Raw genomic sequence first — 24,336 nt, 5'->3', positions numbered from 1 at the left:
CCAACATCATACAATTGTGAATCAACATTATATATTACAACTATGAATTCTTATTAGAAACCAGCATGAACCTATCAAAATGTCTTAAAAAGAACATGTGAAGAGCTAAAGTGACACTTCATTTTGTCTTCAAATTACTCCTTACCATCAATATTGATAAATTAAAAACTTTCCATTTTATGTCACGCACTTATTTTACTTGAAATCTAACCCTAAAGATTCCCTAAAGAAAAATTAGCTAATGATTTCATCCCTCATTATTCTTCACTTAGAATTTTATTATCGATAATTTAATCCGTATCTGTAATATTAGGGCAGAATGCACAGAGAATATATTGCAAAAATTTTTCCTTCTAGGAGTTGAGAGCACACAGAGCTTTCTGATCGAAAAGGAGAAGATAAGAAAAGAATCACGTCTGGCTAATTAACCCAAAGTGTAATAATTTATCTTTTTGTACATACTCATGTGACTTACTTTGAAATAACAGCATATTTATACAAAAACACTGTACCTTATTAAGGATCAACTTGTTAATGAAGAGGATCAACCTATCTCGTTCAAGTTTATCTGTACACTATTGAAATAAATAAGAATTTATTCAGAAGTGAATAGAAACACAAATTAAGATATTATGATCACTTGACAAATCAACCAAAAGCCAATAAGAAATAGCGTCACCTTTTAAACATTAAGAAAATCAGAGAAGACTGTCAGTTATTGCAATTCCTCAATGTCTCACATTCTGTGCAATTTTATATAACCTGTCTATTTCCCGAGAAAGGCAGATATTTTAAAAATCATAAGCAGATTACTTTAATGTATAGTTTTAAGAATATACATAAAAATTGAAATAAATGCAAGAATTAACCCAAATAATACTCTTGAATTAGGTAACAATTCTAAAGAACTGATTAATGATGCTTCACATAAATCACATCATGATGAACACAAACAAGAAAGAAAAATCTATCTGTCTAAAACACAAATGCTATGCCACAAGTACTCAGGTTCACCAGAATAACAATAAATTAGAATTCAACAGTGCAATCTGGTGTAACAGCAAACAATAAAGATTTTCATCTGGTTATGTTATTTCCTAGGTATGTTTTGTGACCTTATTCAGAGAAAGTTTTCTAATCTACTAAGCATGATTGACAGTTGAGGCAATCATAACAAACAATGATGGCCATTTTCAAAACTCGTGAAATTTCTAAGGCAGTTCACTGAAAGTTGATAAATGTAAGAGCAACGTAAACACAAATGAAAGAATAAAGTGTATACACTACAAGTAGGTAACACTCAAATTTGAGCTTCACGATGGATGAATCGATCAATTTTTTCTTTCCCCCACTGTGCTCAAGTGTTAAATGACAAACTTTCTAAAATAAAGAAATGTGCTAACTCCCTTAAGGTTCCCTTTTTTTGGTTATCATTGTAGTTTGTAAAGTTTTACTATCTTCACACTGAAATTTAGTACGCTAGCATCATTTAAGGTTTTTCCAAAATGGAAAACCAAAAGTACATACAAATCTGAATGTCACTATTTCTTTTACACACCTGTCCAGCTCACCCATACTTAAATTAAAGATTGGCAAATAGGTCGCTAAAGTCGTTCAAAAGCAGCAACTGAAAAAAATAAACTGACGTGGACAAACACTAACCCATTAGTCATTTTCCTATTCATCTAACTAATATTTAAATTAAGTATAATGAAAATTACAGAAAAACTCATGCACGAAGTTATGGTAACAATGTGATCAAACAGAACTTAATTTTGAAAATTTAACAGGTACCCCAATGATATCATCAAATAGCAGTTTCCTTAAATGATATCCTTACCCTTTCTAACATTCCAATGATATATCTTGTATCTGTAAAAGGTCCTATTTCTTCATGACATCTGCCATACACAATAGCAAGGGCTTGTAAACATAAACACTTCATGTTTACTTTTGGAGTGAGCAGGAAACGATGATAGAGCTCATTGAAAAATTCATACCTAGATTTAAAAGAAAGGTCACAACAGAATTAGCCATGAACCTAATAGTGAAAACAAATATCAAAAGACATGAAGAAAAGCTTACGATCTCTTAATTGATCCACTTTCTTCATTCTCATCTTCCTCCAATAGTAATCTCAGGTAATAGTCTCCTATTTTGATTTCCTCTGCCAGGCACTCATATTTAACCTTTATTAATAAAAGCAAATTACATTATTTTAGTTTACAATGGATTTTTGGCAATTTCACATAATCACTTCTTAAATTCTTCCTGTTCAGGGCTTTTTCTTTCCTCGATAAGACAGCCTTTAATAGAAAAAAAATTCACCACTTCTTGAAGTATCTGGTAATTCATTATTATTAATATGACTTACTATTTCAGTTAAATGTTAAGAGTCAGAATTATGAATGTAAAACTTGCTGATAAAAACTGTCACAGGACTATGTGGTGTCCACGAAGACTTAAGGGAAAGCAGAATCAAACCACTGTTAAGGCACAATCGGCTTCATTTCCTTCTTGGCTTGCCACAACCAAGCAAAGAACAGATGGTCCTGCACCACACACAGTTTGCCCAACTCACACAAGCTACTTCTAGTCTTCCCTCATCTCCTAACATATCAAATACATTTTACAGTATATTTTTATACAGTATTCATTCTCTGTACGTCAAATTACCCCAGGCTACAAACTGAAGGTGAGACATGAGGGACTAGCCCACGATCAGGAGTTGGGCAGAACCACGACTTTGTACTCCAGATAGGCTGCTTGTCTCAGGTAAAGATTCACAAGCAACTGTAAAAAGGAATTCTCTAACCAGATTATCAGAATTCTTTTTCTTAAGTCTAAAATAACTGATTTCTAAAAATATAAACTCTATAAAGTCAAAAACACACATATATATCCATTTCACTTTCTTTCTATAAATTCTGAGCATTCAATTTCCATTTATTTAGCATATACTGTGTATCCCATGCCCTGTTCTAGTCATCAGGGATACAGCAATAAACAAACATAAAAATTTCTCTCCTTATAGGAGCGGTAGATAAAAAGTAAAATATACATGACAGTTGTGTGATATAGTAAGTGCTATAGAATGAAATAAAGCAGGGAAAGGGAATAGAGAGAGAGAATGAGTTGAGAGAGAGAGAGAGAGTGTGTGTGTATGTGTGTGTGTAAAAAGGGCTGCATTTTTAAATAGGGTGGCCAAGGAAGACTCACTCAGATGATGACATTCGGGAAAAGACTTGAAGGAGATAAGAAAACAAGTTATGAGGCTATCCAAGGAAAAGAATATTCTAGGCAGAGAACAGCAAGTAGAAAGAGCTTGAGTCATAACAGGAATGTGCTGTTTTCAGGGAAGCCAGTGTGGCTGGAGCAAGATTGAGAGGGTGAACAGTAGGAGATGAGATTAAAGAAACAATGTTTGGGGTTAGGGGGTACACAGATCCTGCCCTGTACGCTATTTTAAAGACTCCGGCTCTTACTAAATGAGAGGGGAAGCCATAGGAGCACTAGAGGGCTTTGAACAGAGAAGTGACAGCATCTACTTACATTTTAACAAGACCACATTGTTGCTATGTTGATAATAGATTGTAGGGAGGCAAGGGTGGAAAGAGAAATATTGCTACAATCCCACAAAGAGTTAAGTTCTAGATAATTTTTAAAGGTGCACTGAATAGGATTTGCTGACAATGCAGATTTGGGTTGTAAGAGAAAAGATAATTTCAACGTTTTTGACTAGAAAATAAGAAGTAGCCATTATCTAAGATCAGAAAGGATGCAAGCAAAGCAGGTTTGGGGAACGAACCAGAGCACAGTTTTAGAGCTAAGTTCTAGATGCTTATTAGATATTCAATCATAGGACAAAAGTATGAAGTCTAGAAAAGAAAGTCTTCTAAGAAGGAGATAAGAATCTGGAAGCCACTAGCAAATGAAAAACATTTAAAGCCAAGAGAATGGATGAGATCACTGGAGCAATAAATATAAACGAAAAAAGGTCCAAGAACTGATCCTTTGGGGCCAACCAACATTTGCGGAATAAGGAAAAATGAGCAAAGAAGGATTGCATAGTGGAGGAGAAAATCCAGAAGAATATAGATTCCCAAAACCAAAGTAAACAAAGCTTTTCAAGGAGGGAATGATCACAATCGAATCATTACATGTTTCAGAAATGCAGTTGGGTTAAAGATCAAAGCCTGCAGGGTCAGCGGCATGTTCAAATCTACAACTCTAATAAGAGTTTAAATCACACTCACACACACACACACGCACACACACACACGGTTATCTACCACGAGCATGTTTCTTGTTTTTGTATTTTTAATACAATAGCAAAATATGGCCACATTCTGAATCAAATTACCACAAAAAATGAATCAAACAAGCTACGAGGAACAATGGGAACAGGCTGTTTCAATGGTGAAAGACTCTAAAGGGAAAAAACAAGCAAAAAAGAGATATAGAAAGCATAGGATGAAATTTATAAAACTCCTACATGATTCTCAGGTACAAAGCCGAGTTACTTAACAAAGTTAATTTTTCATTTTTGTCGCAGGAAAAGATCAATATTTCCTCCACAAAATTAAGAGGGAAAGATAAAGGTATGTGCTATATAACTATAAATTAAAAAAAAACACACACACTCCAAAAATAACACACGCTTTTAAAAAAAAACCTAATATACTACAAAAATCAAACCTTACCTCAAATTCCTGGTGGTTCCAGGAGATCACATTAGCACTACCAAGCTCTCTATCAATATTAAATGCTCTCATTTCAGATTCAAGACTATCTCTCAATTCTTCTCGCGTTTTGAAATTCCAAATTAGGTTTGACCTGGCATGGTCCTGACCAAACCTAGATATACAGATAATCAGAAAATAGTAGGAAACAATAAATGTTTTTAAAAACCCAAAAACATCCCTTTACTACATCTTATAATAAGCATTAAAACAGTAGAATTAATAGACTTTAGCAAGCATAAATAAAGAAAATAAAATCTTTATAAAGTAAATATAGTAAAATGTTAATGGTAGAATTCTGGTGATAGGTATACAGCTATTCACTGTAAAATTCTTTCATATTTTTCATAATAAAATGCTGGGGAAAAAAATCAACCCAAACTATAAAACAAACCTGCGTGAATTTCAAAACAAGGAATTGATGTTCAGTTTGAGTATTTATTGCTAATATAAACTCCAGTCAGAAAATAATTATAGTCAGATATCAAATTTCAGGTTGGGGATAAAAATTTCTGGATTACTGAGTGTGAAGTATGTGGGATGAGCAACATTCTAGATTAGAACCTTACAAACTACCCAAGAAAGAACACTGCTAAGCTCTGATTGATATTTTCAAAATATCTTTCTTTTATTCCTGAAATAATTTAACTATTGTAATAAATTTGGACACAAGTCTGAACTGGAGATGGATGGGCTTCATATCGACTCAACTTTAGTCTGCAATCCTAGCAAGTCTGATGTCAGAGTTCCAAAGGAGTTCTAGGGGGAGAACACAACTGAGAGATTCCGGAGGGAGGAAACCAAGACATATTCATTCTCTTAAGGCCATACTGCACATTATATACATAGCATATACTTTGAAACCACTGTTGGAAGTTTTCCAAGTACCTATTTTCCTTTATGAGCCTAGATATAATCAGTAGGTCAACTTCCAGACTGAGTACCACAGCAATCTCAAAAAGTTTTGCAAACTTCCCCAAAGGTTTGTTTGAAAGTCTTACACGTATGTAGCTGCGTGTGTGGTGGGGGGAGTAGTGGCTTGGCAAAAGAAGGAGTTACCATATTAGAAGTGTGGAAGATCAGCTAACGTGGATACTCATTTCCCACAAATCTTATTTTTCATCATCAACTCTTTTAAGACTCCATTTCCAACAAAGATAAAGAAGTTATAATGCAGTTATTTCTAAGCCACAATAAAGTGTTTTAAAGCAACCATCTCTAATTCTTAATAAAATTTTAAAAGTAACTTTGGCTCCTCAGACTACCAACACTCTATAAAAGGCCTTAATTTTATGGAAACATCACTAGTCATATGAATCTCAACAGTTACAATTCTTGACCTTGATAGCGTAAAATACCTATAGCATAAAGCACTAGTTCCAGACAAGAAAAACCTGTCATAATCCCTCTAATGGCAATGGCAACCGATCTGTGTTGGAAAAGAGGTCTAAAGTTTACCTATAATAGAAGAGATCCCAATTTGCTTCTATTTTTATTCTTTGTCTTCTCTTTCGAAGAACTACTGGCTTTTGATTTATATTCTGGAAAAGAAAAAAACTTCATAGTGCTCAATCTGAGGCTACCAAACAGGCTCAGTGAGAAGATGACCACTTTCTAAGTGCTGAGCAACACTTCCTTCATCAAATTTTGGCAGATACAAAATTAATGAAACAAAATCTATAAAATATGAACACAGAATATTAGATTATATCACAATATAATACCATTAGCATATATTTCTATAGGATTGCTGAAATATTTTCCATGTAGCCTGAAGTTATAGTTTCAACACCAAATTTTGTTAAAAGTTTACAGTGATGACTAATAAAACTTATAATACTCAAAAACAGTGACTTGTTTTAAACATTTACATGCAGTTAATACAAAAGTCATGAGAAAACAATAAGTGCAAAAGATTATAGGTTATTAAACTGCTACCAAAGCCAAGAGGAGCAAGTATAAACAGAAATAGCTAATGGACAAGTAATAAGTATCTACATTCAGACGTATGTGAAGTGAGACTTGAATGTAATTTATTAAGCAAAGAATATCAAAGACGACTCCACATGCCAGGCAGTTTAACGCATTTCACACATGTAGCAGGGACTTAAACTCACCATATTGTTTCTGTCCTGAATTTAATTGTAAAAGGAAAAAATAAAAATTTTTAAAGAAAATAAAAATGAGTGAGCCTACTATTGCTCAACTATATCTATTATACAAATTTCACAAGGATGTCACCAATATAAATCATCTTCACTTTAAGAAAGAAAAAGGCCCACCTGCTTCTTTACGTCTATGACTCAAATTTAGGTAGTCATAAACCCATCTGAAAATTCAAAGAAAGCTATGGCCCCCATTCCCGAGAAAGACACCTACGTCAGGTTTACAACCGGAGGGGAAGATTTCAAAGATTTCCCCAAGTCTACACAGAGAGTGGAGGTTAAGAATCTCTGCTCCAAGTAAAACCTGTAGATATTTCAGACATGAAAATTCTAACCCCCAATGTGACAGAAGCAAAAAGTAGACATAGTATAGATTGAAACATGAAAGTCTGTAACTTCATTAAAGTAGCAAATTATATAAAATAAAGCAAGAGAATAGATTAGATGACACAGAAAGAATAAAGGTAAAATGAGTAGTAAACTTTAAAAAGTAAATGCTGTTTGAAATACAAAACCTATTGGTTATAAAAGGAAATGTTTCCTATAAATTTTAATTCTGAGCACTATCATGAAAACTAATGCAAGGTGACTTGAATAAAGTACATAAACAATTCAAAAGTTTAGTTTTCATGACAAACCTTTCCTTAACACCTCTAATCAAGAAGTTCTTTCTTCCATTTCCCCTGCCCTCAGGACAAAAAGCTGGGAGTCTAGAGTAATGAAAATATAAATGCTATGCAGAAAAAGAACAATCAGCTCTCCACAAACTGAGCTGACTGATTTAGAGACACGCTAAAAGCCCTAACTAGCTACACAAATCTCTAAACTGAAAATAACATAAATGAGAAAAGAGGCAATTTTATACATTAACCAAAGCTTATTATTAATCCAACACAGAACATCAGCTACAATGGAATTGACTTCATAAACATTCTGATTATATGAGAAATGCAGTTCATTTTGAGACTAGCCAGTTAATCTCAACAATGGTTAATTTTCAGACTTTAGCTGAAGCACAAGATCATTCCATATTTTGGTGTTAATATTTCTACAAATAAAATAGTCACAAAGATTATTCACTGTTTCCTAAAGACATTAATGTTAAAATAGTACCTTGGCAGAAATAATTTCTTGACTACTATATCTATTTGGTGTCATTATTTGCTTGACACTTTAGATAACGCCCCATTTAAAAGAAACCAACATACCAATAAAACATTATCGATACTAAAAATACATACTTTTCCCTCTGAATTGCTGTCTTTAACAGATGTTATCCACATTTCTAGCTAAAATAGCTTTGTGTTTCAGCTTATGCTGGATAAATCCCATGTATAAAATCATGCCAAAAACTTATTTTCAGAATAGTTACATTCAACAGCTTGAAATAACTGTTATTTCAGAAATAGGTTTCACTACCTGAACCCAGGAGCTTATAATTTTTAATAACTGCAAAAACCACTCATATCTTATCTGTAGATTTTCAACTGTTCAAATGCTACAGCAATATTATCATGACCAGACATGTATATAGTGCTTTTATTATCTTGCTTATACGTCAAAGCATCCCTATAGACTAGAGAATGAAGGTATAGCTACTCTGATTTTTTGAAAGAGGAAAATAAGGTTCTGAAAACCCCTAACTTGCCATATGGGTTAAAAAGTGATGAAACCAAGCTCAGATGTAGGTTAACCAATTCACAGTTCAGTACTCTCTTTACTGTCCTAGCCATCTGAAAGCCTGTCTAATGATTCCTTATATCGCATATGTCACTCACACAAATTAGCATTAACCCATTATGCTCAAGTTCTGAAGAACTGAATTTAGGTCTCAATTTCAAATAGACACACAAGACTATAATATTTGCTCTCCTGCATCTGATGCCTTATGTTTAGATATTCTGCAAATTCGTAAGAAGCTTGTCTGTTTTAGAAAGATATTTAGATTACTTTCCTGGAATAAGGAAACAACCACCATAAGTAAAGAGATGGTTAAAGGGAAAGAGTACAAGTGTAGTCAACAAAAACTGTGAGATCAAGTCAACTTTTACAGGATACCGTAAATCAATCTGAACCACTGCACATTCCACCGTACGTAGAAGAATGCACATTACTGAATTAAGTTTTGTAGCATACACTACATGCTGAAAAACGAGATTAAAACTGTTTTCGGTCTCACCTTTATTTGAGGAGTTAATATTGAAAAATTTAACTACATACAGTAAATTTAATTAAAAAATGTGAATCATTTCCAAAACACTTGTCTTGCTGGCTCTGACTAAAAAAGCTAAACAAGAAGGGCACCTTTATTTTACAGCTACAAAACAAAGTTCAAAGAAGGAAGGAAGGAAATAGATACATATGAATAAAAAAGTATGGAAACTAGAAGTTATAAAAGAAAAATTACGAGTGGAATTTTATATTGAATTTCATATTAAATACCGAATTAAAATCCTACTCATTGATTCATAAAACTACGAATTAAGAAAAGTTTACATAAACGTATGAATCAGAATTAGGTGACATTTCTTCAGGTGTGCAGCCAGAAGTATCTGACTACCATCCCTGTGAACAGCAACAACTAAAGTAAATCTAGGATACACAGAAGTGCTGGAAGTTGGGAGCAGATTTTATTTTTACCTCTTTTTGCGCAATGCCCATTCTATCCCTCCAGTGCATCAACACAAGATCCACTTTTTCTTTGGCAAATTTTTCAACTTCTTTAGCAGCTTTTCCAGCTAGTCTTTGCCACTCTGGAACTTTATTAAATTTTCCATACTGATCCTGTAAAATAATATTGAAATCCATTACAGTTCTGTTTGCAAATTTATTTTAAAAATCTAAGTAAGGCTGAGTCACACTCTTTATTTTACATAATTAAATAAATTCTGGAGGTTAGGGCTCAGCGAAAATACAAGGTGAAAACTGCTACAATAAATTATACTTTTTGTCTAAGAAATCTTTTCTACTTAGTTTTCGAGATGATTCCTTTTGTAGGGGTGGCAAGATCAAGTGGGAGATGAGTGCAGACAGAAATGGGGTGAGGACAGGAAAAGAACACATCTTGAGAGATGCTAAGTAATTTCCTCAAAGGTAACCCAACCTTAATAATTAAGATAGCTCTGCAAGGAAAAAAGTCCAATCTAAATTAATTTTTTTCAGTGTTAGCCTCTTTCACCAACAATGCAAAATATCACATTACGTATTTGAAAGTTTTCTAAAGCCATTCCTGAATGTGCCAATAAGCTGAGTTAGAGAAACAAAACATAAAAGATTATTACTACTCATAAAATCAGATGGTGGACATAGTTGCACAACTCTGTAAATACACTAAAAATTATTGAATCATGCACTTAAAACACGTGAATTTTTGAGAATGTAAATTTTACCCCCAAAAAGCTGTTAATAATAATTTAAAAAGAATGCCACTATCCTATGCAGTGAATTCTCGGTTTATTTCTAAAATCTTTAGCATGTTTCAAAAAAAAGTACTCTTTCATCCTGAAAACATACTTAGGACAATCATATTTACCATTGCTATCTTCACATTATCTCTAACATGCATCCGATCAGCATCCTTCTCAGGAACTGGATCTGTGCTGTCCAAGTATGCCAGCAAGCCTGGCGGCTAAAAACAACAAACAAAAACAAGACATAAAATCCATTTTCAAAACAACTGCACAAAAGAAAATTTAGCCTTCAAATCCAAATAAATTAAAACCATGATTTAGCTATTGAGGATAGCATTCATTATATGCCAACTCCCATGATTAAGTATTTTTAAATTAAAAACAAACTAAAAAACCTTTTAACATTATAAACAACTTATCAATGAAATTTAAGAATATACATCTTTCCAGTTATTCAACTGACTTACCAAAATGCGTTTCAACAAGTTTGTCGCAGTTGCATTATCAGCTGTCCAGAGTCCCACTAAATGTCTACTTAGCTGTCTGAAAAAAGCAGACGTTGAGAAAGGTTTGCTGCTTTATCTCAGCTAGAACAGAAAGGAATTTTTAAGAACAAAATATCACATAAGAAATATGACTACAGTAAACAAAATTATTCTGATGTTAAATATTAAAAAATAGTATTTTAATTTGGAGAGATATGAGATAATATTTTCCTCCAAATTAAAATGCTTCCCTGATAAACTAATTTTCAACAGACCCGAACATGAAGAAGTAGGTTCTTACCCTATTTAAAGATAAGAAAAATTTAAAAAAATAATTAGACTTGATGATACAATTAGTTTGTATAACAAGTCTGATACAGTGATCACAACATTCTGGCATTCTTTGGAATTCTGAACATGAGCAAAAGTCAAGAACTATGTTCTAATATAACCTTTTTGGGAAAGTCAGAGATAGAAAATATTTCCAGTATTGGGAGTTTGGACAAAGACTTAAAGCACTTAGAGCAAATTATTCTACTCATCCCACCTTTGAGCTAAAGGCATTATTCTGCTCATCCCGCCTTTGAGCTAAAGGCATTATTCTACTCATCCCACCTTTGAGCTAAAGGCATTATTCTGCTTCAAAGAGAAAATCTAAGATTTAATGTTGAATCTACAACTTAGTCATTTATTAAACTTAATCTTCATGATGGCATTTGTCTGCTTAGACGGGAAGCTCCTCATGAGCAGGGAACACATTTCATTCACCACTGACCCTTCTGTGGTTTGGTAGAGATTCAATTGCCATTTGCTATAAGAATGGGCATAAAACCTATGAAGGAAATAACCAAATAATCACCTACAGACATATGTATTTATACATGCTACATTCCCAGAAGAAAAAAGGCTAACAGGAAAACCCAAATTGTTACTTTGTTCTAACACCAAAAAAATGAAGACTACTAAAACTGTTCATTCCTCTGCCTATTTGGAAGCTAACATATCGAAGTAATTAAACTTGTAATTTCCTTCACTCCCATTTGGTAGGTACATATCAGTGATTCCTAAAAGGCTTTAATTAGGGATAAAAGAGATAACATTTTATAATAGCAATCTGTAAAAGATAAAGCAATGTAAATGAAAAGTGGTATTTCTACCATAATTTGACAGCTTTTCAATATTGTGGTTGATCAGAGTAGAGAATGTAACTATAATAAAGAGAAGCACAACAAGCAAACGTCTAACGTGGGAGTTTAATGGAATAAGACATCAAATAGTTTCTATTGTAATGAAATATAGTGTCTAGCACTAATAAGGCAGTATATCAATGAAATAACCTCCCTTTTAAATTTTATTGTCCTCTCAGGCAACACAGAAGATTACTTTTGTGGCTAACATTTACAAGTGAGGGATGCAAATAGCTTCTTACATAGTATAAATAGCAGAAAACTATTAGCAAGGCAGTATACCATGACACCTAATAACTGGACACAGATGATAAAGAAAGAAAATTTGTAGTATAACAAAGTAAACATAAGCCAGCAATTTATGCTATTATTTAGAAAGTCAAAAAGAACATGATTAAAATATTCATGATTTTTGTTTTTTTTGTTTTTTGTTTTTTTCACTAATATGCATCAATATGGTATGCTAAGGGTATCTGAGAGGGTCACATATCAGGAATCATAAAGAAAGGTTACAGGAGCTGGAATTTATGTAGCCTGGAGTAAATGAACAGATTTATGTGTTTCCTTATATTTGAATCATTATTATAAAAGAAAATGATTTGCCAAAGGGAAAATTGTTTAACTCTCAGAGATTTAGGATACGCCTAGGTTAGCTTGGTTAGATATTAAGACTTTTAATTCTTAAAGTAGAGTACCTAACTGACCAAAGACATTTAAAAATTGACTAGGAGAGGTTTTCACATGGGGTCATCTGCATGCAAGATGGCCAGAGAAAGTACAAGGAGCAAAAGCCTGGGTATGTGGTTCTAGTTCCATAAGCTTCTAGGTACTCTTTTCCATGTTCCAGTCACATGACTATGGGTGTAGAGCCTGATAAGAGCATAGTGGGGGAAAAAGCAAACGCAGTTTTATTTTTTCTTCCTAAGTTATCCAGGGACAGGGACAATGATCATCTGGGCACAATTCTTCTACAGAGAAAGAAAAAGGAGAACTACGTGAATCAAAAGAAAATGAAACATTTGTGTAATCCAAACACTCCTAAGTTTGTTTTATTTAATATCAAAATCCATTCTCTGAACAGCAAGTTAATTTATAGCAAATTAAATTTAACCTACCTATTTGTAAGCATCCTTTGATCTGAGCTTATTGTAAACATCGCAGTATGCAAGTGTCGAGGTAAGGCACCTTCACTTAGGGCAAGCTCCTGCATTTTTGTAGCAATTTCTTTGTCACCTTCCTTTGGAAAAAGGGTAAGATGATCCCTAAAGCAGCAATCTAAAGCAAGCTATCCTAATTTTGTAAAACTAATTTTACATCTCTAGATAATTACTCAGTACACAATATAATAAAACTTAAAAATGCAATTTCAATTATCAAAACATACGTGGGTAGTAATATGAGTAATTTTTAAAATATTCGTCTTTGGAATGAGGTTTAAATGTTTTCATATAAATTTATCTTATGAATGATCCTTTGCTTAATTTAATATTACAATTAGGTTCATTCCCTAAGTATATATCAGGTAACTCAGGGAAACCAGCAGTTCCTACCAAAGGCACCTGCAAATCTGGCTTGCTTTTGTTATTAAGGATATATCCACATTCATGGTGAATACAATTATTTATTTTTTTAAAGAATGATGCGATGTAAGGGCAATTCCTTTTCTTCTAATTTTACTTTACTAATGGACTCACTTTGGCAACAGGGCAGGACAGACAGAACTACTAATCAAAGGTAATCATAGAACTATAAGTTAAGCAAGCAGTGTGATATTGAAGACAATCTGTCAAAAAGTAAAAATGCTCACAATGTTACTGAAAAAAGTACAAGTATACAGTACAACCGAATATGCAGTATGTGTACAAATACACATACTATGAATATGCACATATGGCATTCTGGCAAATGAATATGCAGTATGTATACAAATATACATGCTATGAATATGCACATATATCATTTGAACAGTCCACAGTCTGAGAGGAGATTTATCAAAATGCTCATAGCACTTATCTCTGGATGGTAAAAATACAGGTAACTTATTATTTGTTCCTTGTATTCTTTCTGAGCATCTCAATGTTTCTTCAAAGATCATATACTGCTTTTTACAATCAGAAAAAAATAATTTAAGATACTTGCCAGGACTTCAGCGCACATGAATGAAGTCTTCCTTACACAGACACCAGCTCTAGTCACTGGCTATGAATCTGACAGGCATGGCTTATACTGAAGCCAAAAGTCGGCATTTTGGTTACACCTGGCACTCAGTAAATATTTCTGAATGAATGGCAATATGCTGGTAGATCAGGGTCAACAATAAACTTTTGTTTGTTCTTTTGATCCTAACTGTCCTTGGCTACTGCAAGCTCTGTAAATGAGAGATGTGGTACTGACTTTGGAAGCTAAAATTGAGCACAGAACCCACTAGCTGGAGGGGGGGAAATTAATCTTTACTTGTATCTACACACTAAAAATGCAAATTAACTATGATGTTCCAACCAGTGTAAGGCCTATATATAATTTTTTTAACAGTTCTTAAGAGTATACTAATTCTGTGCTTATTATTTAGCTATGTTATATTTATGAGCCACAATCGCTGAGTTTATTAAAAACTCTTATATTTTATCCAAATTATTACTATGATAAAAGAATATACGAATTCAAAAGCCATTTAGATTAATGTCAATGTATCCAAGCTGACATTCATAGCCACGATCTCATCTTTTAAAAAACACAGAAGGCTAAAGCAATTATCTTTATTTCTAGAGCTTAAATACAAATGCACTTCAGCATGAGGAACTAAGTTTTGTTACCATTCTTATTTGATACCACTTTGCTACGAACTAACTCCATTAATAGGTTTCTATGTAACCTCAGTACCTAAAAATTTCAATACCATTGCCACCAACTCCCCATAAAAGAGAAGAAGGAATGCTTTTAATTCTTTCAAAATAAAACAAACAACGCAGGAACAGAAAAATTTATCTTTTCTAAATTTACTTACTTAAGAACTTTAAACTCTTAGCTTATTATTGAGGATCGTTTCTCAAACTAGTTTAAAACTAATTTCTAAATAAAAATTTTAAATTATTTTTCTTATCCACAAAAATTGAATGTTTTCCATAAAAGACTGAAAGATAATTTTGTCAGCATTCAATTAAAATGGACAATCAATATCCAAGTAAGTTGAGAATTTCAAAATTGTTCTCTCACCTCTATTATTGCCTTCATAACCAATCCAGCTCCCTTTATAATTGCCATGGAAGGATGCTTTAAAATAGGGGGAAAAAGTATCACAAAACAAAATAATTTTATTTCAACATATTTAGTTTTTGCTCTTAAGGAAGATATACAATTTTATGCAAGTTATAAGCCATAAAATTAGTAAAGGATATGTCTCAAAGTCAGATCACAGTTTAGTTAAAAATTTTAAGTATACTTACAATACAGCTTTACAGATACTTAAAACATAAAGAGTTTTTACGTTAGTAGGAAATGGCACTTATTTCAATAATACATATTACAATTATTTGAATGATAAATATCAAACAGTAAAGATAGTAAAATAATATAAATTGACATTTATAATAAAATTAATATAAAAATATGTCACATACATACACATATATATGTACATAATAAATACTACAGTATCATATGAAATAACAAATATTTTCAGTTGCTTATGAACAGCCCTACTAAAACTTATCTTATTATTTAGGAATTTGTTAAGAAATGGAAGCCTTGGATCTACAAGAAAGAAAAACAAGCTTTTCACTACTACTTTTTTTTTTTTTTGAGGAAGATTAGCCCTGAACTAACTACTGCCAATCCTCCTCTTTTTTCTGAGGAAGGCTGGCCCTGAGCTAACATCTGTGCCCATCTTCCTCCACTTTATATGTGGGACGCCTGCCACAGCATGGCTTGCCAAGCGGCGCCATGTCCACACCCAGGATCCGAACCAGCAAACCCCGGGACACTGAGAAGCAGAATGTGCGAACTTAACCACTGGGCCACCAGGCCAGCCCCTTCACTACTTCTAAGATGGAAAAGATGGGCAACAGACTCAAAGCACTGGTCAAAAGCCATCAACAGAGCTCTACATGAAATACCCCAAAATCTGTGAATTAAACATCCTAATATGATAATTTACTAGGCTGTATTTATTTATCAACATGATTACAGAAGCACACACATTATTTTAAAAAGAAACTGACTTAAAAAGTGGTTCTCTTAGAATAGTTGTTATCTGATAAGAAAAATACATGCTCTCACCTGAAAGAGTTTAAAGAGGGTTCTCCCATTGGATGCTGCCATCTCTAAGAGCATATCGAACTGCTGCCCTTCCGTTGTCTCACTATATGGAGCACAGAGGGCGAAAGTAAGGAAGTCCAAAAGTGAACTAATAACGAGGGCACCAGTCCCATGATCCTGAAACAAAGTAACATATTACCTTGACTTATGATAGAGAGCTTCATTTAAAACATAGCAATAATGTGTTTCTGTTATTCTATACGTTAGAAGGAAACATTTAATTTCTCAATAGGAGATTCAAAGTTTGATGACTCTAAGAAGTACCTCTTTTCACTATGTAGCAAATCCACTGCTGAGTACATCTCAAAAGGAAAATAATTAAAATTCAGTCAAATTTCAAGAGAATAACCAAGACTCCTCAAATATGTGTAACTAAGATTTAATGCGTATTTGTATAAAAAGCGATCGTTGACAACACTTGCAAAACTCTAGCAATTAATTCATGTTCCTTCTAGATAGTATAGATTGTCCATCTCCAAAACTGTTACCAGTGACTGAGGAACAAAGATTTGGCTTTATATATATATATATTTTTTAAGAGCATCTTAAAGAGAGAGAAAAAAATAATCTGGAATATCATTGTAAAAATCTAAAGGCTTTGTAACTTATCCTTCCCAGATGAATGGATATAGTCCTAAAACAGAATATTTTATTATTAGTGACCAAGCTGAGCTGTGACTGACACTGACCAAAGCTGGGGGCTGCAGTTAAAAAAAAAACAAAACACTGTCCATGTTGCACTTCTACAATATCCTTCAATAATGTACGGTATCGCTCATTAATACAAATTTAATTATAACTTACCACATGGGAATTAAATTTCTCCAGTAAGTTTTCCAGAAACTTCTTTGAAGAGAGAAGAGAAGCTTTGTTTAGCTGTTCTTGTCTTAAGTCATAGTCATCATGCATGGGCTATTGATTAAAAACAGTGATAATTCATGAGCAGTCCCATGTGCTGGCATAACTCAAGTCATTTACAAAGAGTATTCATTAAATACTGAAAGGATTAAAAATCATGGCCTTTAAAGTTTAAGGCAGGAAGGAAACTCGTGATAAGACAAGAAGGCAGAAATGAGGATTTCCCTTGGGTCTGATGAGACTTCATAGATAATTTGCCCAACAAGTAACTGTAGATACTACTGCACAAGGTACTCTCTTCAAAGTCACAGATCTCCTTACAGGGCAAATGAAACCCATTCCCCCCCCCCCCCAAATTTTATAACTTAAAATTGCAATAAAACCTAGCATTTAAAAAGCAAATACTAAAATTAGCAGCAAATAGTTTCTTTCTCTCAAGGTGATTCTCTTCTGACTGTTGGGATAACTTGAGAGTGTAAAAAGGATTCCAGCATGATAGTCAGGAGGAAAGATCAAATTCTAACTCCGCTACTGACTGCTCCTGACCTTGGGCAAGGTTAAGTTACTTTAACTCAGTCTCATTTTCCTCAGCTGTAAAGTGGGAATAACAGTACTTGTCTCAGAACTATTATGATGCTTAAATGAGATAATTCATGTAAAATAAATAGCCAAACCTAACATATAATGAGGACTCAATGTGTCTGTTTCACACTACTCTTATTCTATGTTCTAGTTATCCCATTAATTCTTTTAATGGAATTATTTGGAGTAGTAAAGATAATAAAATAGTGAAGATAGCAAGATTCACTTTTGGGAATAAATGCAAGGTTTTATACAAGTGATTACTTACATTTATTCTATACCACTAAGCTTGCCTAAAACATTGTATACAAGGAATAAAATCCTATAGACAAAATTGAGGTAAACCAAAAACTTCAATGTTATACTGAACCATTTGCTTCTCCCCCCATACAAGCTGTCACCAAGTTAGATCTTTACCTCTCAAATGGCTTTCAAATGTGCCTTCTTTAGCCCCATCTTACCTCAGCATCGTTTCTCACATGATAATTTGGTCTACCCAACTCTAACTTTACCTCTAATCTGTAGTCCACATACCACCCATGAGCTTTCTAAAATTCAAAACTGTTGTTACTGCTCCTCTGTTGAAAAATCTTTCAGTTATTCCTTACTAAAGAATACAAATCTAGCTTCTTCATCTGAAACGGTTTTTTCTGACTGTCCCTAGCTGTTAACTCCTAGCCCCATGCGCCCCCATACACACCTTATGATCCAACCATATTTAATTATTTGCTGCTTCCGAAACATGCCTTTACATATGCTCTTTCCTTTCCCAGGAAAGCCTTCTCACAGCTGGAAAATACCTGCCTGTCTTTCAAGATTCAGACCAAGTGTAACTTTTCCCAGAAAGACTGGCCTGGAATCTTTCATCTTCCCGTCAACACAAAACCAAAATTAAGTGCTGCTTTTTAGTGATCCCATGGCCCCTATGACTTTATACTGTATACCTATGCTGACCTTATTAGACTGTCGGCAATTATGACATCTTCGTATTTCTAGTACATAGTACAGTGCCTGGTTTATAGATACACTAAATAAATGTTTATTTGAATAAATAAATGGTTATGAGAGCAATTTAGGAAATACAAAAACATTAAATTTCATTGGTTCAATAAAAATCTAAGTTTGTAGAAATCTAAACCATCAGTCAACTTAAGAAAAGTCAGTTTCCATAAGAAAAACACTACTCACACACATGAGGGCACAGAGCATATCAACAGCTGCATGGATTACTCCATTGTTGCTCCTCTTGAGTGCTTTTACTACCTTCACTCCGAGACGTTCCCGAAATCTTGCGGAACAAAATAATAAGTGTGTAATAGCAATATCAGAGCATTAGTCTATTCTATTATTATTAAAATATAAGGTAATAAGTCATCTTAAGTTTCCATTACATTACTACAGCAATTATATATTTGAATCCCACCTCTGGGACCTATCCGTTTTCATAATAGTTTTCTTCTTTGAGGGGGAAGATTGTTTTTAAGGTTAATTAAAACTAAAAGGCAGGAAAAATAAAATTTAAAAAATATATAAGGCATACAATTTCCTGTTCAAATTCAATAAAACAAGAGTCACTATGTATGAGTATGGAACCAACAACCCCCTTCAGTTCCACTTGCCTTTCTTTTTTATTTCTCATGAACAAAAACTACCATATTACCAAATAAAAGGTATCAAGTTTAGTCAGATATAAAGAGGTGAATTGTTGATTACTTGCTATTTTGAGTTGTTCAAATTCTCTAAAAGAAGTTAAGTTTCAGAAAATAACTTACTTTGGAAGCTGAGTGAAGGCTAGAAAACCAGCTTTGGAAGCCACAAGCCTCCTCACAGCCTGGAACTGACTCTCGAGTTCAGCATTTGAAGCAACAACTTCTCCCTCTTGGGACAATAATGCTGTTATGGCATTATTGATCAGTTTTTCTTTGTTTTCTGAGAAGAGACCCTAGGCGAAGGAAGAATATTTCAAAAAAGTTTCCACAACACAAGTTAATGACAATGAACAAATTATGATACAATTTATCTTACATCCTGAGTTACTGCATGCAGAACTCCGCTATATGAAATATTTGCGTTGAACCTGAATACAGCATCTGCAAAGTTACCATCTGTAAGGAGATGAAAAAGTTCAAAAGGATTTAGAGGTTTGCATTCCTAAAAATTCTTAAATTATTATTAAGTAGATGGATGGAAATGCAATTATCTTTAAATCAATACTTACTTGGAGGTGTAGCCAAGAATCTGAGATGAAGGCTCTCCACTTCCTCATCAACAGGCATGCTGAGTAACCCCCATCGCTGACCTTTATGAGTTGGTGTCATTTTTACACAAACATCTCTGTTACCAGAGGCTCTTACTCCATCCAGCAAACTTGCTAATAAAGAATCTCTAAGTAGGTTAAAAATAAAAAGGTTTTAGGATTGACAATTAATAGGAATTGGGACGCAGAGCGCAGCACAGGCCTTGCAGCAGGTAACCTGGGCAGGGGGCACTCTGAGTATAAGGAGAAGCACAAAAGAATAGGGGCTTCAGGAGCGTGGAGTTCCAATACCAGCTTTTCTCTTTGCTTCACACACCTTGTAGAAGTTGCTTAAGGACTGTAGCTTTAACATTTTTCTGTTGTTTTTTTATTTTAAGATTATTTCTAACAGTTTTACTGAGGTATAACTTTCAAATCACAAAATTCACCCAATTAAAATGTACAGTTTGATAATTTTAGTAAATTTACACAGTTGTGCAATCATTACCACAATCCAGTTTTGATACACTTCCATCACCCCAAAAAGTTTCCTCGTGCCCATGGGCAAAAAACTCCCCAGCCCCAGGCAACCACTTACTGCTTTCTGTCTCTACAGTCTTGCTTTTCAAGAAACTTAATCAAGAGAATGAAAAGACAAGCCACAGGCTGGGAGAAAATATTTACAAAAGGCATATCTGATAAAGGACTATTATCCAAAATAGACAAAGATTTCTTTTGGTTTTTTTTGCTGGGAAAGATTTGCCCCGAGCTAACATCTGTTGCCAATCTTCTGTCCCTCCCCCACCAAAGCCCAAGTACATAGCTGTATACTCTAGTTGTTAAGTCCTCCTAGTTCTTCTATGTGAGCTGCCACCACAGCATGACTACTGACAGATGAGTGGTGTGGTTCTGCACCCAGGAACCAAATTCGGACCACCAAAGCGGAGCATGCCAAACTTTAACCACTAGGCCATCAGGGCTGGCTCAAAAAAGATTTCTTAAAATTCAACAATAAGAAAAACAACCAGATTAAAAAGTGAGCCAAAGACCTTAATAGAGACTTCACCAAAGAAGATATATACAGATGGCAAATAAGCATATGAAAAGATGCTTCATACTTTGTGTTATCAGGGAAATGCAAATGTAGAGATACCACTACACATCTATTGCAATGGCTAAAATCCAGAACACTGAAAACAACAAATGCTAGCAAGGATGTGGAACAACAGCAACTCTCATTCACTGTTGGTGGGAATGCAAATGGCACAGTCACTTTTGGAACACAGTTTGGCAGTTTCTTACAAAACTCAACATCCTCTTACCATATGATCCAGTGATCACATTCCCTAATATTTACCCAAAGAAGCTGAAAACTTAAGTCCACACAAGAACCTGCAGACAGATGTTTATAGCAGCTTTATTCGTAACTGCCAAAACCTGGAAGCAACCAAGCTGTCCTTCAACAAGTGAATGGATAAATAAACCATGGTACATCAGACAATGGAATATTATTCAGTGCTAAAAAGAAATGAGCTATCTCCTGAATTGCTAAAGCAATTCTGAGAAAAAAGAACAAAACTGGAGGCATCACAATCCCTGACTTCAAAATATGCTACAAAGCTAGAGTAATCAAAACAGCATGGTACTGGTACAAAAACAGGCACAGATCAATGGAACAGGACTGAAAGCTCAGAAATAAAACCACACATCTATGGACAGCTAATCTTTGACAAAGGAGCTGAGAACATACAATGGAGAAAAGAAAGTCTCTTCAACAAATGGTGTTGGGAAAACTGTACAGCCACATATAAAAGAAAGAAAATAGACCATTCTTTTATGTCATTCACAAAAATAAACTCAAAATGGATCAAAGACTTGAAGGTAAGACCTGAAACCATAAGACTTCTAGAAGAAAATATAGGCAGTACACTCTTTGACATCAGTCTTGAAAGGATCTTTCCAGACACCATGTCTTCTCAGACAAGGGAAACAATAGAAAGAATAAACAAATGGGACTTCATCAGACTAAAGAGCTTCTACAAGGCAAGGGAACACAGGATTGAAACAAAAACAGAACCCACCAACTGGGAAAAAGTATTTGCAAATCATATATATATAAAGAACTCATACAACTCAACAACAAAAAATCAAACAACCCAATCAAAAAATGGGCAGGGGATAGGAACAGACATTTCTCCAAAGAAGATATATGTATGGCCAACAGACATATGAAAAGATGCTCACCACCACTGATCATCAGGGAAATGAAAATCAAAACTACACTAAGATACCACCTTACATCTGTTAGAATGGCTTAAAATAACCAACACAAAAAATAACAAATGTTGGAGAGGTTGTGGAGAAAAAGGAACCCTCACACACTGCTGGTGGGAATGCAAACTGGTGCAGCCACTATGGAAAACAGTATGGAGATTCCTCAAAAAATTAAAAATAGTAATACCATATGACCCAGCCATCCCACTACTGGGTATCTACCCAAAGAACTTGAAATCAGCAATTCAAAGAGACCCATGCACCCCTATGTTCACTGCAGCATTATTCACAATAGCCAAGACATGGAAGCAACCTAAGTGCCCATCGACTGATGACTGGATAAAGAAGATATGGTATATATATACCATGGAGTACTTCTCAGCCATAAAAAAGGATACAATCATCCCATTCACAACAACACAGATGGACCTTGAGGATATTATGTTAAGCAAAATAAGCCAGATAGACAAAGACAATCTCTGTATGACTCCACTCATATGTGGAAGACAAACAAATACATGGACAAAGAGGACAGATTAGTGGTTACCAGAGGAAAGGGGGGCTGGGAGGTGGGCACAAAGGGTGAAGTGGTGCACCTATAATATGACTGACAAATAATAATGCACAACTGTAATTTCACAAGGTTGTAAACTATCATAACTTCAATAAAAAACAAAGAAATGAGCTATCAAGCCATGAAAAGACAAAAAGGAAATGAAAGAAGCCAATCTGAAAAGGCTACATACTGTATAATTCCAACTATGACAATGTGGAAGAAGTAAAATTTAGGAGACAGTAAGAAAGATCAGTAGTTGCCAAGCTGTAGGGTGGAGGGAGGGATGAATCGGTGGAGCACAGAGGATTTTTAGGGCAGTGAAACTACTCTGTATTGATACTGTAATGGTGGATACATGTCACTATATATTTGTTCAAACCTGTAGGTTCATCAGTTATTCAAATGTACCACTCTGGTGGGGGATGTTAATTATGGGGGAGGCTATGCACCTGTAGTGGGGGTATAGGAGTTACATGAGAAATCTCTGTACCTTTTGCTCAATGTTGCTGTGAATCTAAAAAATAAAATGTATTTTAAAAAACGTTCATAGAAATGGAATCATATAATATGTAGCCTTACATGTCTTGCTTATTTTACTTATCATATGTTTTTAAGGTTCAGTTCTTTTTATGGTTGAGTAGTATTCCATAGCATAGATTCACAAAATTTCTGTCTATCCATTCACCAGGTGATGTATATATGGATAGTTTCTAGTTTGGGCTATTATGAGTAGTGTTATTATGAACATTCACATGCAAGTCTTTGTTTGGGCATGTCTTCATTTCTCTTGGGTAGATATTTAGGAGTAGAATTGCTGGATCATATGATAAGTATATGTTTAATCTTTTAAGAAATTGTCAAACTGTTTTTCAAAGCAGTTTTATCATTTTACATTCTCACCAGCAATACATAAGAGTTCCAGTTTCTCTAAATCCCTGCCAACACTGCTGCTCTTTTTGATGTTACCCATTTTAGCATATATGTAGAGGTTTTAATTTTTTTCTGTAATCACTCATGATTTTTTCATGTGCTATTTACCATTTATATATCTTCTCTGGTAAGGGGTCTATTTGAACCTTTTGCCAATTATTATTGAGCTGTAAGTGTTCTTTTATATATTCTGGATGCAAGTCCTTTATCAGCCATATGTTTTCCAAATATTTCCCCCCGTCTGTGGCTTGTCTTTTCCTTTTCTAAAGGAATAAACTTTGACAAAGTCTAATTAATCAACTTTTTCTTTTGTAAATTGTGCTTTTGGTATTATGTCTAAGAAATCTTTTCCTAATCCAAAGTCACAAAGAGATTGCTTTACTTTCTACATGTCAGTTTTACTGGGAATAATGGCACTTTCTTCCTTGGGCTACCACCAGGATTAAACAATGCAATGTACATTAAGCGCATGACAAACTCAAGTGTTGAGATCCTTCCTCTGATTAAAACATCTGCCCTATTTTTTTTCTTCAGAAGTTCTCTTCCCTGAATTCAGGACAGGAAAAAATATAACCTTTTGCTTGAGATGCCATTTTT

The 24,336-nt window shown here is 34.2% G+C and overlaps 1 protein-coding gene across 2 annotated transcripts in view; it reads right to left on the bottom strand.

Annotated features, from left to right (window-relative positions):
• The window catches only part of DNAJC13 (DnaJ heat shock protein family (Hsp40) member C13), a 110,204-nt gene that overhangs the window by 49,592 nt on the left and 36,276 nt on the right, over positions 1-24,336 (bottom strand). The window contains exons 10-26 of one of the 2 annotated variants that reach the window (XM_014858002.3): positions 19,962-20,128; positions 19,769-19,848; positions 19,516-19,685; positions 18,932-19,031; positions 17,108-17,215; positions 16,265-16,420; positions 15,203-15,259; positions 13,105-13,226; positions 10,785-10,860; positions 10,440-10,535; positions 9,548-9,691; positions 6,860-6,874; positions 6,201-6,283; positions 4,704-4,857; positions 2,086-2,189; positions 1,841-2,000; positions 513-575 (exon numbers count right to left, since the gene is read on the bottom strand). In XM_014858002.3, the coding sequence (XP_014713488.2) occupies positions 513-575; positions 1,841-2,000; positions 2,086-2,189; positions 4,704-4,857; positions 6,201-6,283; positions 6,860-6,874; positions 9,548-9,691; positions 10,440-10,535; positions 10,785-10,860; positions 13,105-13,226; positions 15,203-15,259; positions 16,265-16,420; positions 17,108-17,215; positions 18,932-19,031; positions 19,516-19,685; positions 19,769-19,848; positions 19,962-20,128 (1,855 nt within the window). The remainder of the gene's footprint in view (positions 1-512; positions 576-1,840; positions 2,001-2,085; positions 2,190-4,703; positions 4,858-6,200; positions 6,284-6,859; positions 6,875-9,547; positions 9,692-10,439; positions 10,536-10,784; positions 10,861-13,104; positions 13,227-15,202; positions 15,260-16,264; positions 16,421-17,107; positions 17,216-18,931; positions 19,032-19,515; positions 19,686-19,768; positions 19,849-19,961; positions 20,129-24,336) is intronic. The other variant, XM_014858003.3, reaches the window with a different exon arrangement.

This window comes from Equus asinus, chromosome 21 (assembly GCF_041296235.1).
Source record: "Equus asinus isolate D_3611 breed Donkey chromosome 21, EquAss-T2T_v2, whole genome shotgun sequence".
NCBI classification, from domain to species: Eukaryota; Metazoa; Chordata; class Mammalia; order Perissodactyla; family Equidae; genus Equus; species Equus asinus.
This window is presented reverse-complemented; position numbering and strand designations above follow the sequence as displayed.